The sequence below is a fragment of the Mirounga leonina genome, unplaced genomic scaffold, assembly GCF_011800145.1.
Source record: "Mirounga leonina isolate KUSES-001 unplaced genomic scaffold, KU_Mleo_1.0 Mir_154, whole genome shotgun sequence".
In the NCBI taxonomy this organism is placed as follows: Eukaryota; Metazoa; Chordata; class Mammalia; order Carnivora; family Phocidae; genus Mirounga; species Mirounga leonina.
Genome location: NW_023270389.1, coordinates 15684083 through 15700923, shown reverse-complemented (window position 1 = coordinate 15700923; position 16841 = coordinate 15684083). Strand labels below are relative to the sequence as shown.

At 43.9% G+C, this 16841-nt stretch overlaps 2 protein-coding genes across 4 annotated transcripts in view; one reads left to right on the top strand and one right to left on the bottom strand.

Moving 5' to 3' along the window:
* KCTD3 (potassium channel tetramerization domain containing 3) overlaps positions 1–3071 on the top strand; it is a 50043-nt gene extending 46972 nt beyond the window's left edge. The window contains exons 16-18 of one of the 3 annotated variants that reach the window (XM_035010132.1): positions 117–301; positions 387–519; positions 1319–3071. In XM_035010132.1, the coding sequence (XP_034866023.1) occupies positions 117–301; positions 387–519; positions 1319–1877 (877 nt within the window). In that variant the 3' untranslated portion in view covers positions 1878–3071. Of the gene's footprint in view, positions 1–116; positions 302–380; positions 520–1318 lie in introns of all 3 variants that reach the window. The other 2 variants (XM_035010131.1, XM_035010133.1) reach the window with 2 other exon arrangements.
* Positions 3072–6924: 3853 nt separating this feature from the next.
* Positions 6925–16841, bottom strand: part of USH2A (usherin) — a 702118-nt gene continuing 692201 nt past the window's right edge. Inside the window, exons 69-71 of the mRNA XM_035010130.1 lie at positions 12771–13015; positions 7628–7849; positions 6925–7487 (exon numbers count right to left, since the gene is read on the bottom strand). Coding sequence (XP_034866021.1) covers positions 7398–7487; positions 7628–7849; positions 12771–13015 — 557 coding nt within the window. The 3' untranslated portion in view covers positions 6925–7397. The remainder of the gene's footprint in view (positions 7488–7627; positions 7850–12770; positions 13016–16841) is intronic.

The window sequence follows — 16841 nt, the reverse complement described above, 5'->3', positions numbered from 1 at the left end:
CTTACATATATAGAGCACTCATAAGGAAGCAATTGATTTCAAAAATCTGACTTACAAAGTGTTAGGTGTTGCCCGTGATTTACAGCTATATATATATATACGACTATCTTTTGCAGGATCTGTGAGATCCAGGCTGTTGACTGCACAACAATATCGTCATTCACGGTGAGAGAATGTGAGGGGTCGAGCAGGATGGGCTCCCGGCCCCGGCGCTACTTGTTCACGGGCCACACGAACGGCAGCATTCAGATGTGGGACCTGACCACCGCCATGGATATGGTGAACAAAAGCGAGGAGAAGGGTAGGTTCCGTGTGGGCAGCTGTTCGGCACAGGGTGAGCTCTGACAGAAGTGATGGTAATGAGGGTGTGTTTCCCGAAGACGCAGGCGGTCCCACTGAGGAGGAGCTGCTCAAATTACTGGATCAGTGCGATCTGAGCACGTCTCGCTGTGCGACTCCTAACATCAGTCCGGCAACTTCCGTGCTTCAGCATGGCCGTCTCCGCGAATCCAGTTCGAGGTGGGTGCCAGGGTTGGGCATTGTATCGGAAGTTCAGCTGATTGCTTTTGGGAAAATTGGCTGAGCTGCCGTAGTCACGTGGTTGTTGAAAGCCATGTTGCTCAGGGTACATTGTTCATTCAGACTTCATGTTGGTGCTCAGTTTTTAAAAAAACTTTGCTAAAGTCCTCATCCTCAAGCATATCTGATTCTTTTCATAGAAAAACATATTTTCCCTTTAATACTTGTGAATCGCTGCCAATCTGGATGCCTGTTATGCGATCAAGAGTTTTCCATTCAAAGGAAATTAGAAAAACCACATGTCACCTTGGATAGTATGTGGAACTTTTGTCCCTATTGCCTTAGGGGCATATTAATCAAAGTGATCACATCATCTGTCTCATCTTACATTTAGTTATTATGTACTTTTAACACAGTGGCATAGTATATCTTCTAGTTCCCACATTTTTAAAAATTCCAAAATTTGAGCTGAGGACCAAATACTAAATTATACTAGTCCCGCATTGGTTTTAAAGGCTTTTTTCCCCCCTTCGCTTTTTTCAGCTATTCAGGAATCCAGCTGGACTGAATATATGTATGCTATTATTTGCATGGGTAATTTGATACACATAGACCTGTGCACACGCTGATACATAATATATAGAGTACTTACTAAGTAAATTTTTATATATAGAAATAAGGATATATCATTCTTTAATATTTAAATAATGTCTTTTCATTGGTAGTTAATTAATGAGAGGTGCCCCTGAAAAATCCCAGAAAGAAATCTGAACTATAATTTTTAAAAACTCTATTTCAGCCTTCAGCTCCAGCACCATGAAACCATCCATGAAGCAGCTACTTACGGTTCCATGAGGCCTTACAGAGAGAGTCCCTTGTTAGCAAGAGCAAGGAGGACTGAGAGCTTTCACAGTTATAGGGACTTCCAGACTATTAATTTGAACAGAAATGTAGAAAGAGCTGTCCCTGAAAATGGTAACGTGGGTCCAATACAAGCTGAAGTAAAGCGGGGAACAGGGGAATGTAATGTATCGGAGAGAAAGTCTCCTGGAACAGAAATAAAAAGTTTGAGAGAATCAGATAGTGGATTGGAAGTGCAAAAGATAGCGGAAGGTCTAGAATCCAAGAAGAGGTCCTCAGAAGAAGAAAATGATAATAGAGTGGAGTTACGGAAGAAAGGGGGATTTGAAGGAGGAGGATTCCTTGGAAGAAAGAAAGTTCCCTATCTGGCATCATCCCCGAGTACTTCTGACGGAGGAACGGACTCACCTGGTACTGCATCCCCGTCTCCTACGAAGACCACTCCATCTCCTCGGCATAAAAAAAGCGATTCTTCAGGTCAAGAGTACAGCTTGTGAAAACTCACCAAAATAAATAGTTGTTTTGTTAATTTAGGTCAAAGTTCCAACCTCTACTGGATTTCAGTACATTAGCTTTTACACCAAAACTTTACAAATTAAAACTGGAGTTCATTCAGTATCTTTTTAACAGAATTACCTGGAGTAAGGAGATAAAATCATTCTATCTCTTTGGACCTTTTGGAAAGTTTTTTTTAGTTTTACAAGTACATTTAACAGATCATTTGTAAAGCAAGAGTCCATTTCAATGTTTAGCTACTCTATGGGTTTTGGAAGCACTGTACCAAGTCTTAATAAGATGGTGCCCACTATAGATGAGCATCCCTAAGGGCATGGGGACCAACAGATTGCGTTCCTAATCTTGATTATGCTTGGGATTTGTCTTTCATCGTTACGTGAAGCGAATCACATTAAATCTCTTTGGATAGTCTCCCAACACTTATTGTGATTGCCATGTGTTTACCAGATACTTAATGAGGTGCTATGTTTGTGAAAAAATATCATCTAATTCAGAAACGCTGTTGATGTTGAACACATTACACTGTGTAGTAGGCAGTCCCTTCAGGTATTTTTCTTAAATCGTAAGTCATTTTCTGATTCTCATTTTTGGAGTTCTTAAATCTTAGCAAGCATCACCAATATTAAATACCCAAAGTCCATTTAAACTTTCTTTAAAGTTGGAGCAATCATCTGTGTTTGAACAGGTGAAATAAAAATAATAATCAAGGTTAGAGCTGTGAGTGCCCAGAAGGGAAACCATACTAGTTGTCGGTCTGCCTTGTTTGATTTAGGGGCCGTGTGTTTCCCGCCCAACTATTAATAATGAAAATAATTAAGTCAGAATGTGGCCATTTTATTAAGCTTCTGAGACTGCAGTTCTCAACTTTTGGTTAAAGGTTTTGGCTGCTATACAAATGTTATTTTAAAATATATTTTGAATTATGAGAACAAAAATTTTTTTACCTTTTTTTTTCATTTAATTGGAATAATTGTCAAGTTTCTGCACATAGGGCAATTGTAAATTTAAAGCATTAAGCATTTACTGGTGGATAATGTATATATTCCCCTTCCAAGAAATATAAGTGAGTGAAATTGAAATAAATTCTTTAAAGTTTACTATATTGCTAGTGGTTTCACAACACCTCTCTTGTATTTATTTATCAATGAAGTCTAATAAAAATGATTAAGACTCTGTGTTCTTGGTTATTTAGGGAGTAGTTATGCTGTTTGAGGTACACCTTCCAAGTACACCTCGTTGGTTCGAGTCTCCTTCCCACGGTCAGAAGGGGGGAGGGCAGAGGGAGACCGGAACACGGCACGAAGGCTGACTTACATTCTCACTGAGAGGAAGAGTCCGGCAAAACCTCACTGCCATATTGCTAAGGATTTGTCATTCTCTCTGGAGCCTTCTTTCTCCTTATCACAGTCATGTAAAAGGTGGGTGGGCAAGTGAGAAAATGAATGAAAAAAATGTATTTAACCAGCCTTTTCCAAGAGTAAAAGGCCATGGGGGAGGCAGGGGTGGAGGAAACTATTACATAGTAAAATGCCATAAAAAGGCAACTCACTCTACCATAGGTTGCAGTCTACTACGAGTCAGAGCCTTTTTATTTCGCTCACTCCAAGAGTTTGAACCCTGATGCTCGGACAGGGGTTTGGCACCTTGAGCAGACGATCCTTGCCAGGCCTAAGCATTTTCCTTCTACCTACCTCATTAGGTATTTCTGTGACCGAAAAAAAAAAAAAACAAACTTGAGCTGAATCTGTATACTTCGTGTTTGATGAAGAACAAGAACAGAACTAGAATTCTCACGATGAAGAGAGTGTTTCAACCAATTCTGTACTTGAAAGCAGTTCTCAGAAGTACTGTCATACCTGTTGGATAGGTATTGCCACCCCCATTTCATAGATGAGATCACTGAGGAGAAATAACTTAGCCAGCGCCAAGGCTTGTCAGCTACTGAGCCAACTTTTGAACCCATGTCTGCCTGTTTTGGGAGCTTGTGGTCTTGTTCCTGGCTTTCTCGTCAAGGCTGAGAACAGGACATTGACCTCAGGGTACGCACAGGAAACTGCCAGGGCCTCCCTCCAGACCTGCCAAGTTCGAATCTGGTGGGTGGGACCCACGCTTTGGAAAAAAAGCACCACCGTTGATCCTAATGGACACCGATGGTTGAGAGAGTATCCAGAACATCCCGTTTTCTTAAATGGGCTTACCTTTATCATCATTATTTATGTGTAAATTGTAAATATAACTCAGAGCTATTAGTGTGTTTTCATAAATCAAACTTGGTTTACATTGAACAATTAAGCAAACCATCTTGAGATGAATTTACATGATATTTGTGCATTGGAAATAAACTACTCATGTGACATAATTAAGTTCCTTATCACTGAATTATTCCATCTGGCCTATGTTTTATTTACAGGTTGTTCAAGAAGAATTATATTGATGCCAGCATGATTTTTAGATCAGCATCAGGTACACTGACAGATTCATATTTAGGGTTTCCATTTAGTGGAAATGACAACAGATCATCTAGAAATACAATTTTTTTTTTTTTAAAGATTTTATTTATTTATTTGAGAGAGAGAATGAGACAGAGAGAGAGAGCACGAGATGGGGGAGGGTCAGAGGGAGAAGCAGGTTCCCCGCCGAGCAGGGAGCCCGATGCGGGACTCGATCCAGGGACTCCAGGATCATGACCTGAGCCGAAGGCAGTCGCTTAACCAACTGAGCCACCCAGGCGCCCCTAGAAATACAATTTTTAATAGCGCTTATAAAAGCATAGTTATGCACTCTTACCAAACAGCTGATATTAGGAATAACAGTAGTTCCGAAGCTGGGAATGTGGCCTCTGCAAGTGGTCAGATCTGTGTCAGGAGATTTAGAACCAACTTCCAAGGGATTCGTAGAGACCTGCTCATTGTTTGCTCAGTCCGGGAGGAGTGGTGCGCCCGATCGCTCAGCCCATGAGCACCTCCCGGTTGCTTTCCACCCCTGGCTGCCCACCCTGGAACCCCCGAAAACTTTGAAAAGCACTGATGCCTCAGCCCGTGGCAGACAATTGAGTCAGCCTCTAGGGATGCGTCTACACTTCAGCGAGGCTTGGCACACAATACCACTTAACAAAATCTTGGGCTTCTCTGAAAGAGAGGAAAGTAGGGTTCAGAGTGTTACAGGGGGGCAGTGTTCTTGGTGGGAGCCATACAAGCTTCTGTCCAGCAATGGGATCACAATGTAAATGATGCAACTAAGTGAATTCATGTAATAACTAAATGTCTAATTAGCTTAAATGGAGAATGATTTAATATAAAATCCCCTGCACTTCTCTATTTGTGTTCTTTAGGTTTTAAATTGTGATAGGGGGTGCCTGGGTGGCTCAGTTGGTTAAGTGTCCGCCTTCGGCTCAGGTCGTGATCCTAGGGTCCTGGGATCGAGCCCTGTGTCCGTCCAGCTCCCTGCTCTGGAGGGAGCCTGCTTCTTCTCCGTCTACCTCTCTTTCTCTCTTTCTCATGAATAAATAAATAAAATCTCAAAAAGTAGCAATGTGAGGAAACCATTTTATAAAAAGTTTTCAATTGTGATAAAGTATCTAGTTAATTTTTCAAAAATGAGGAAGACCTCAATCTCCTAAATCCACCTGTGACCAGCAAATCATACTTGCAGAAGAGTAGACCAAGGATAAAGATGCAAGTTTATAACTGGAAAAAAGCACATTTTCCCTACGTACCTGAAATAGCTCGTGTGACTCAGAAACTCAGCCTTGGTTAAGGCTCCCTTGTACCAGCTTTAAGCAACTTCTTGACCCAGAATCAACAAATGGAATGAAAACCAGTAAACTAAATTAGCCAATCCCGTGTTTCCATTTAAGAAAATATAAAACTTCTGGCGAGAAAAAAAAATCTTATAATTTGTACATCCACTGACAACGGTGCACAATTATTTCAGATTCGTTTGCTTATAGTTGTTCTAACAAGGGAGCAGAACTTCTGTTTAATACTGGTATGTGCTTTTGACACTTAGAGTTGGCAAGGTTTGTTGGGAGCTGATCAGTCTGACGAGCTGTTCTTCCACAGATTGGGTTAAAGCCTCAGTACCCCCCCAGAGTCCACAATCTGACTTGTTTTGAGGCAGAATAATGTTATCCCTTATTTTACAAATTTTTGCTAGTTCAGCTTTGGGAAAATCCACCTACCCCTGGATTAACTCACAAAATGCTGTCAGACAATCGTGTATGAGACCTATAGATTCAAAATAGTTTCCTGGCATCATTAAGTAGACCTTTAAGAAAAAGGAAGACAGGTGTTTTTGTTTGTTTCATTTTGTTTTGTTTTGTTTTTTTTTTACGTTGTTTTCCGTGAAGAACAAACTTAAATACCTTTAATTTTATGTTGATGACTTAGAAAAAAAATGTCTTTTGCTGTGGGACTTTCACCAATGACTAATCCAAATAGAGCAGATGACAAACTTTTGACCCATGGAAATTGGAACTGTGGAATATCCTCTGCTCTTAGTGACTCGAGGGCTAAAACAGAGAGTGAAATGAAGGGACACAGTCCAGAGTAATAGACACATAGCTATACATAGAATATATACGCTTATGTAACATTTACATATAAATGTTAATTTAAACGATTTCAAAGCTGGAAGGAGCACGAAATATTTCCTTTTTAAATTCCACATGGGCTAATTGAATAATGCAAATATGTAACCAAGTGAAAGGTGTTAAATTGAAGATGTCATCCCTGGGTATTCAGCGAATTGACAGAATTTTATGGAAAGTACTGTAGTTTCAAAACCATGTAAAATATGTGGGAAATAGCTCTTTAGTCCTTTTCAGAAGATTCATAAATGCAAGAACAGAGGTTTATGCAGTGCTCTCTCAAAAGGTTGGTGAAAACTTTTTTTTATTCAGTTAAGTTTGGTACTTATCCCTAAACATTGCCACTAAATTGAACTTTCAGTCCAGTGTGTATCCCTCAGTGCAGTTTGTTTTTCTCTAACTGGTTCAGCTTTTGGCCTGAAACTGGCATTTTATTTTGTAGCTATGATCATGCGAATTCTTCTTACAGGATCGTGTTCTTACAAGATTGCACGGGAATAAGGGAGTGAAAGGAGCAGTAGTGATATCCGCTCAGAAAAACTGCTTTGTTTTTAAACTAGTAACTTCACTTACTTGTAACAACTGTGGGCCAATTTGAAGTTGTCACTAATTATTCATTTAACCAATGGAGTCACTGTTTGAGCCAAATGAAAATTACATGCTATTTAGCTTCCACCAAATAAGAGCAAAATAAGAATTTCCATACTGATAGTATCCCTTATTTCAGACCACCAGAAAAACAGAGCTCTATTAAGGAGGAACAATTTCAAAAACAAGCCTTGTTTTTAAAAAAGGGATTACAGAATAAGAAGCAATGCTTTTTAGCATGTATGGTGTGTCAGTCAGTGACAACCCGGTGGGGAGGGGGTATGGAGCAGGTCTTGCAGCTTTTTGTCTTGCAAGTTTCCATCCTTTACAAGTGGGTGTCGGTGAACGTGGTATGCTCTTTAGTCACAGAGCTGAAGCCCTTGATGGCGTTCATCAGGCCCTCTTCATCCACATACTGAAAAATAAGCCAATCGTCATTGATTAGGACATTCACTGTCAATAGTGTTTGCCATTGATTGATAGTCTATCAGTTTAATATAAAAAGTACTCAGTAAGTATTTTGTTAAAGGCTGACATCGTACGCTCAAAACTCACCAATCCACTCTCATGGCCCGTGATGGTTTCCCACAGCGATTCATCGATCAAGACTTTCTTGTCTTGAATGTGCATGAGTTGGCTGACACTGCCAGGGAGAGAGCCTTGGGAACAGGTTTGGCTTATTTGGCTCTGACTTGGGATCCGAAGTACGGATATGCTCCGGTTGCTCCTAATACTGATGGGTGTCCCGGACCGGGGAATTTTGGTATCAGCTAATCCCTGAAAAGAAAGTTGCTGTTGGTGATCAGAATCTGAAGAAAATGGGTTTGAAATAGGACAGAAAACTGTGTGTCACACATTGTCAATGAAGGAACACACCATATCCTACTACAGAACTTAGCTCATCTGGAATACTGTGGCCCCTGGTTTCTTGGTAAGGGTGAGATGATAAAGTAATAGTCATATTAGACACCCAGTGTTCTTAGCACCTAGGGAGTTCAAGCCCTAGTGCTTTGGCTGTTGTTGCCATAGATAAGATAGATAAGAGCTTGCTGCTTTGCGAAGTGGTGGGGTGAAGGAGATAGAGGTTGGGTTAGCAAAGTAATCCCTTCATGAGTGTCACCACAGAGCCCATGTCTTGAGTTCAATGCTTTCCCAGAGCAAAGTTAATAATGGTCTCTCATGGTTGCCAAGTGAACACGGTTGTATTATATTTTAAAATTCCTGGATTTGTGTAAGGAAATGGACTCTTCCCACCCTCTCTTCTCATTCAATTGTTCTATTCATTATGAAATTCAGCCTTCAAAATAAATCAGGTCCTGTATTAATAGCAGAAAGACAAAGGCACTATATGATTAGAACCTAGAATGTGCCATAAGAAAATCTAGCAGCTCCAAAGAGCTGAGGTTTGGTTCAGATGGTCCAATCAACGAAAGGTTCCTGCCTTTCACCGTGCAGTCAACACATCATGCGAAAGATCATGCATTCGTTCAGCACACAGAGGTACCTCAAAGTGCATGGTGTAACTTTTTAGGGTAACATTGCTTGACACATCAGATATATCGGCCACAGAGTCAAACTGAGAACAAATGGGGAGGCATCAGTTAGTGTTTGGAACAAACAAAATGACCATAAAACAAATGCTTTGTTTCTCCAGTGATAGCATAATCATATCATCATTCTGAGCTGCATCTCAGGGTGTGTGTGTGTGTGTGTGTGTGTGTGTGCGCTTCAGGGATAGCTGTCATCCACCTACCCAAGTCAAAAGAAAGTCAATCTGAGACACTGAGCAGGTGAATCCCACTTGATCCTGTTCAGAATCTTAGCCGCTGAATCTGGAGCCCATGGACACCAACAATGGCTCTTTATTTTGCTCTATTAATGCAAAGTCTACTCTCCTTCATCTGACTAACCGTCACTAATATTCTTCCAACTTTGTGAGAATGGTTTACTTTCAAAAAAAAAAATTTTTTTAAAGCATCAGAAGAAGGCTTGCAAGTACATGTTATTACCTGGGTAGGACTAATTTAGGATTTCAGTGGGCTCCGGAATCCTGCCCAGGGTCCTGGGGCACTCCAGATTTCACTTCTGCTAACCCTCCAGGACCTGTGACTAACACCCTCAATGCTGAAGATGAGCCAGTCTGGGGAGCCAGAGCCTCTGGCAGCCTGCCAGTCCCCACCAGCGCTTCCCCTCCTCACACCTCCCTTGGCCACTTAGCAAAAGTGAACCAGTTGTATGCCACTCGGCTTTTCCCCAATGGTAAGCGGTATATGGGAGTAGGATGTTTCAATTCTTTTGTTTGCTCATCCCAGTTAAAGTCTATGTCTGGCCCCAGAGGCAGCTTGGTCTTGTTTTGCAGAGACTCTAAGGGCTAATCAGCTCCCACCTGTTTTGTTTTGTTTTGTCTTGTTTTTGAATTTATTGTGATAAGTACATTTAACATGAGATCTACTCTCTTAACAGATTAAGTGACAATACAGTATTGTTATCTATAGGGACAAGGTTGTTCAGAGGATCTCTAGAATGTCTTCATCTTGCAGAACTGAAACTTTATACCTGTTAATTAGCAATACCCCTTTCCCCCCTCCCCCAGCTTGTCAAATCACCATATTTTGCTTCCATGAATCTGACTATTTTAGATACCTCATATAAGTAGAATCATGCAATCCCCCCACCTGTTTTCACTGGTTATGAGACTATACAGACTGCTTATAGGCCTTGTATTCTAGTATTATATTTTTAACTCATTTATAACTATTGTCAGACTTTACTATGCAAACAACTTCCCAAGTGCTGGTTGAAATAGCAGACCCTTTGGTTTCTTTCTCAGAGCTTCAGGTCCTGCTCCTACGTGATGTTGATACTGATAGTTCATGGGCTTCACTTTGATGAAACAAAGCAAGACTCATGAGAACTGTGAGCAATGGTACCATCCAGAGTAACTTCCCATTGGAATGATGTGATTGCTTCTTGATCTCTCAGTTAGCCAAGCGGACAAAACTGGATTCCTCCTTGTGAAGGATTACGAGGCAGAGGTGCCTTCCTGTAGGGTATGGGTCAAGAGACAGGAGATTTGATCACTGAAATGAGTTACACTAATGGTATGTGAGGAAGTTTTCCTGGAAGCACACGTCACGTTAGAGAGTAGATGTACCCAGCAGAGTTCCAGAGTTTCTCTTCCACGTTCTCCATGCACTCCATATGGCCCAGGGTTGATTTAGCTGATGTCCCCAGGCTAGAGTGGTCTCAGGTCTTCTGGGCCCTTCCATGCACTTCTGGACTCCGGAAGTGGTGGTGCTTCTTTTGTCTAAGAACATGGCTTCCTCAGAGAGAGAGTTACTCTTCCACAAGGGAAAACTTTAAAGTATCTGCTCTTCAGTGAGGATCTTCTGATGAATATACACTGAATAGTAGCACATGGCTGGTTGAGTTGGCCATTCAATATTCATTCATTTCACAAACATTTGTGGACTATCTATTATATGCCAGGCACTGTTCTGGGTATTGGGGTATAAAAGTAAATGGCCCACAAAATCCCTACCCTTGGGGAGCTCACATTCTCTTTGAGGAGTCAGATAAGCATATTGACTATGGTATCTTGTGGTGATGGTGCAATAGAAAAGGAAAGTAGACTAAGAAGCTAGGGAATTTAATTTCACATGGAAGGGGAAGTGACATTTGTGCAGGGGCCTGAATGAAGTGAGAGTGAGAGCCACCCAAGAGAAGAGCAGGAGCGATGGCCCAGTGGGAGGAGCTTGATGTGCTCAGGGAGGAAGGAGGCTAGGAAAGCAAGGAGAGTGGGAGGAGGTATGGTTGGTGAGGGCTGAGGACCAGATGGTGGGGCATTGTCATGGCTTCTCCACCACCAAGTCGCTGTCCCATGGCTGCTCCCTGCCCCAGACACAAACCATGGGCCTCAGAGGGATGACTATCCCTCTGTGCCCCCACTTCCACTACTTGGCTGTGATATGGCTTTGTCAGCACCTTAACCGCTGTTTGTTGATGGGTCCTGGACAAGCAAAGAGATCTGGATGACAGTTGATTCACTCATTTCTATTTTTTAAAGTGTTGCCACTCAGCCGGTTTGACCAGGCTTCTGTGCTTAATTTGGGTGCTGCTGTGACACTGTGGTTTATAATAAATATATGTTTGGTCTTCAGTCCCATGTCTGGCACAGGGCTTCTGAAACCCTCAGCATTTCTTAAGTGAGGAGAGCCACAAAGGTGTCTTTTGTTATGTTAATGAGTGACTTTGGGCACCACCTAAGGCTGGTTGTCAGGAGAGCCAACCCTGTGATTAGGGGGCTGGAAATTTCAGTCCCCCCTCAACATACCCCCAACCCCTCACCTCTGGGGAGGGGAGAGAGACCGGAGGTTGGATCAGTAGCCAATGGCCAATGATTTAATCAATCACACCTAAGTGATAAAGCCTCCATTTTAGGGTTCTAAGAGCTTCTGGGTTGGTGAACACGTGGAGGTTCTGGGAGTGGCGAGCTCAGCAGGGTGTGGGAGCTCAGCACCATTTCCCCATGCCTCACCCTATGCATATCTTCCATCTGGCTTTTCCTGAGTTCTTTCCTTTTGTAATAAACTGGTAATCCAGCAAGTGAAATGTTTCTCTGAGTTCTGTGAGCTGCTCTTGCAAACTAATTGAACCCAAGGAGGGGCCACTGCAAACTCCAGTCTGTAGCTCGTCTGTCAGAAGCCAGGTGACAACCTGGACTTATGATTGGTGTCTGAAGTTGGGGGGCGGGGACAGTCTTGGAGACCTGAACCCTTAGCTTGTAAAATCTGATGCCATCTCTCGGTAGATAGAGTCAGAATTGAATTGTAGGACACCCAGCTGGTGTCCAAGATCGCTTCTTGTGGAAGAACTCCCCCACACGGTGGAAGTGGTAATCAGAGTTTTAGCTGCACAGCTGGCCACGAGCTCAACCTTTGTGCAAACTGGAAAAAAAGTGATTTCTCAGGCAGATGCAGCCCTTTGGACGCACGGCTTGGAAAGGACTGGCGCCTGGTGGGAATTAGAGTCTGCAGCCTTTCCTCCTCCAGGTAGACATACCAGAGTGCACCTTCAAATTCAGTCACCTTTTATCCCGTCAATGAGTGCTCTGGGCCACGATCCCCCTGCACTACCACACGTGTGGCCTCACGCCCAAGACCTTTGCCTGACCTCCTCTCTTAGGAGCAGGTGGTTGGGAGCTATGAGGAGCCCCTCATTCCCAGGCCCCACCAATCCCCAGGCCCCACTCAAAAACAATGGAATCAGAGTTTCTGGGATAAGGCCCAGGCAATGGCGTTTTTAAAAACTTCCCAGGTATCTTTGTCCCTTTGAGCTGCTATAACAGCATCCCATAGACTGGGTAGCTTATAAACAACAGGAATTATTTCTCAAGTTCTGGAGCCTGGGCAGTCCAAGCTCAAGGTGCTGGCAAATGGAGTGTCTGGTAGGTGCCTGCTTCCTGGTTCACAGAGGGGGGTCTTCTTGTCTTCTTGCTGTGTCCTCACATGGAGGAAGGGACAAGAAAGCTCTCTGGTGGTCTCTTTCATAAGGTCACTATTAGCCTTCCTTGGATCCCGTATTTTAACAAACAAGGGCTAATCCCTTGTTACCATGACTCTGGAAATATTTCCACCTAAATAAAAGCCAGTATTCTAGCCCAGTGATAGGGAAATGGGGCCCGCTTTCAGAGACATACCACGTGGGTTTCCCTGGGTGGGTAGACATTCACTGGAGACATTCTCTTCTGAATAGGTACTAAGGGAGGTCTCTCTCTGATATACGGCTCTTTGTGGATTTTTCTTTGTAGTATCAGAGACAGAAAAATGGCCAACAAGATCAAGCCTAGAATCGCCATTAACACGATGAACCATAACTCGCTGTAGAACTCAGTGCTTTTGCTCCCCGATCCTCTCTTTTCTCCAGGAGTTGTCAGAACCAGGCCTGCAAAACCCAGGGACAGGAAAAGGAAATGTTATTTCAGAAGGCAATTTTGTGATCCCTTGCCCTGTTGTTCGAGAGTAAATTGGAAAGGAGTTTAAAGCAGTTTGTCTCATGGTGCTTGTGTGTACTTGCATTCAGGCGGGGAAAATGGTGCCCTGTGGCAGGGAGAAGCTTACAGCCCTCAGGGGACCTCTCTGACGCTCCTCGGGATGGAAATCACTGCTGCCTTGGCACGTTCCCTGGGAAAGACAGGGCAAGGAGGATGCAGGGATTTTTAAAGGGGGTCACCAAGGGAACCTTGAGGAATGCCTGCTTCCCAGTTGCGTGCCCTGAGAGCAAAGCCTTTTCTTAACAATGGACTCTCGTGAGGGCCCAGCCTTATTAATATCGCCACAGAGAACCTATTGGATACATACAGTCAATGCTGAGGAGACCCAGGGCCCCCTCACTCCATGCAACAGCTGGGTTCCCGGGCAGTTTTGTGCAAACTGGATTAGAAAGAGCAGATCCTGTTTTCTATTGTGATGTAAGCAGCCTGTGCTTGCCAACATGTTGTCTTTAGATTTCTTGTACCCTGGCCTCTCTGTGACATAGCGGAAGTTCTGCAAGTCATCACTCCAGAACCCTCAGAGAGCTTCCCCTGGAAAGAAATCCTTTGGCAAGAGGACCACTTACTCTTGGTTTCTGTTCAGTGTTGCGAGTTCAGCCGAGGTGATTCTCCTCACGTGAGGCTAATCACAGTAGCTCACGTTGAATGAACACGTATTTACCCTGTGCTGGGCCCACAGCTCTCAAGTCTGCCGGTGTGGAGAAAGCTGGAATGAGCCGGGGCAGACAGGAGAAAGGCTTACAGGGCTCACTGCAGGGCAGCAGAAGGCCGTGAGATCAAGCAAACGGAGCAGGGGCCCGAGCGGGGCTCAGAGATCATCTCCAGCGCAGCCACTTGCTGGGGCTGTTGGCTAGGATGTCATAGGAAGTTACTCACATAAGAGGGCTGCACACTCTCAGCAGAAGGGAGGAGGGGAAGGGACAAAAGCTGGGGAGAACTGTGTTTTGTTTTGCAGAACGAACAGTGCCAGCCCAGGGCACAGCCAAGCAGGTGTTTCACCCGAGAGCCCCTCGCTAGCTGTGTGTCGCCCGACAGCCCCTTACGTGAGCCAGTTGGAACAGGGTTGGATGAGGACCAGCACAGACGCCCCCCGGAGTTGTCCTGAAGTTATCTTTAGCTCATTATAATACTAAGATCTCTTCCTATGGGTGGAGTTCTGTGCCATTTTTTTGAACATACGATGTTTGCCCTAGCATGCTGATGTGCTCGGCATGTAGAATTGAACCAGAAGTGCCTCTGTAAGCCCCCCGTGCCTACCCCGCGCCCCATGCACTGAATCAAAGCTTCCTGTACTAACCCCATGGGGAGACAGAGCTTTCTCCCTGTCTCCTTACTTGTAACAAATAAGAAGTTCTTTGCTTTCAACACTTCCTCTGGGTGTGCTCAATTTGATGTACCCCAAGCAGCGAACCCTTGACTGGGGTCACAGGGCGGCCTCGGAAGCCCACGGATCCAGCAGCAGGCACGCAGGCTGGTGTGCGACCGACGCAGGTGCTTATGGCCAAGAGGAAGAAGGGCAAACAGAGGCAGTGGCAAGCGCCTCTTCGCTCCTCACACTAACTCCCCCTTGCAGCACCTAAAGGACTGGGTGGGCCTGCTGGACACTTGACACCCACATTTTCAGTGGGAGGAAAGGGGAGGGCTTCAGAATCGGGGTGAGGAGGTTTAAGAGAGGGAGAGAAGGTGACTGAGACTAAATTTCGAGCTCCCTAAGAGAGCCACACGACTTAGCTAACCCTAACTCGACTTCTGATAGCTCTGTGGTTAAAAAAAAGTCACTCTGCCTTTCTGGACCTCTGCTTCTCCATCTCAAGTAAAGACTTGCAGGGACGCCTGGGTGGCTCAGTCGTTAAGCGTCTGCGTTCGGCTCAGGTCATGATCCCAGGATCCTGGGATCGAGTCCCACATCGGGCTCCCTGCTCGGCAGGAAGCCTGCTTCTCCCTCTCCCACTCCCCCTGCTTGTGTTCCCTCTCTCGCTGGGTCTCTCTCTGTCAAATAAATAAAATCTTAAAAAAAAAAAAAAAAAAAGTAAAGACTTGCGGTCAAAGCTCTGCCTAATTCCAGCAGGTAGGAATTCCCCTAACTAGGAATCAATGTGTGTTGTTTGAATTAAAAAAAAAAAAAAAAAAAAAAAAAAACCACCTTGGTTATGCGCTGGAAGAGTTGAATTTCCTCTGTGCGGCACAGGGCTATAACTCCAGAAACGGATCTGATGGGCCCAGTGGGCCCCTTGCTAGGGAGGACACAGGGGGAATGTAGGGCAGCCTGCCTGAGGGAAGCCGCAGAAAGAAAACAGCCCTCAGAACAGGAGGAGGGAAATGAGGATGGCCAGACTTCAGTGCTGCAAGGCTGCCTCAGGCAAGGGAACAGGAACATTTTAGAAGTTACATCATAAAATTAAAACTGACTATGGCTATTAGTTGGACAATACATCTTGGAATTTTTTCATAACTTCTCGCCGTCCTCAGTGTTCCTTCTCTCATCAAGGGAAACCTCAGTTTGTGTTCAGGAACCCAATACAGGCTTCCCCTCTTTTATGGAGAGCTTAAAATCGAGATGATGTGTCTTTATCCCTTCTCGGTTTTCTTTTTTCAAAGTCCCTTTGATTTCAAGGGCCTCCACCCAACAAATGGAAGCCTCAGGGTCAGGGTAGGGAACTGCAGTGGCTGAGCCTCGAGTTCAAAGAAAAACCCCAGTGGTGTCAGAGTAGATCCCGCCCTGTGGATTGCCCGCCGCAGGGAAGATGTACTTGCCCCTGACCTCGGAGACTGGACGGGCTGGATTTGGAGGTGGCTCAATCTAGATTGTGCGGTTTTGCTCAACTCATGATCCTGGTCCCCTGCATCGGAATCACTGGGCGGGACTTGTTTATTTTTATTTACTTTTTTAATTTTAAAAATCTGATTATAGCTAACACACAATGTTATGGGCAGGGCTTGTTGAAAGAGCATATTCCTGGGCCTTACTGACTTGATCTCTGCCAGGGGCCTGGGAAACCATATAATAAATAAGCACATGGAGATGATTCTTACGCACACTTCAATTTGAGAACCATTGCTCAAGGAAAAGTGTGGGGCTGGGAGTCAGCCCAGAAACCACGTTCAAATTCTCATCTTAGCAACAAGCTTTCGGAGAATTCTTGGTTAAGTTCTGGTGTCCCTTAGGCCTCCATTGGTCCACTCCACTTGTGGAAACATTGGAGTTGCTAAAAGAATATCAAATAATTGGGCACCTGGGTGGCTCAGTGGGTTAAGCGTCGACTCTTGATTTTGATTCAGTTCCTGATCTTAGGGTCATGTGAGATCATGAGATCAAGCCCCGAGTGGGGTGTGGAGCCTGCTTAAGATTCTCTCTCTCCCTCTGCCCCCGCCTCTCTTCCTTCTAAAAACACCAAAAACCAAAAACCAAATAAAGTCTACTCTATCCCACCGCTGCTATGAAATGAAATGGAGATAGACTATGTGGAATTGTGTTAGGTATTGTACAAAATTGCACATGGCATCCAGACATGTAAGATCTAGAATCACAGAATAATATATATATATATATTTTAGTGATCGAAATTATCCTTGATAACAATATATATGTTTACCTGTGTTTCAGAATTTTTGGACATTTGTATTAATAAAAAACCTAACTATACATGCATACAGATTTGATATAAAATTAGTTACTGGAATCTAAAATAGGGTATCAGTTCCAATTCTGTTCTAATG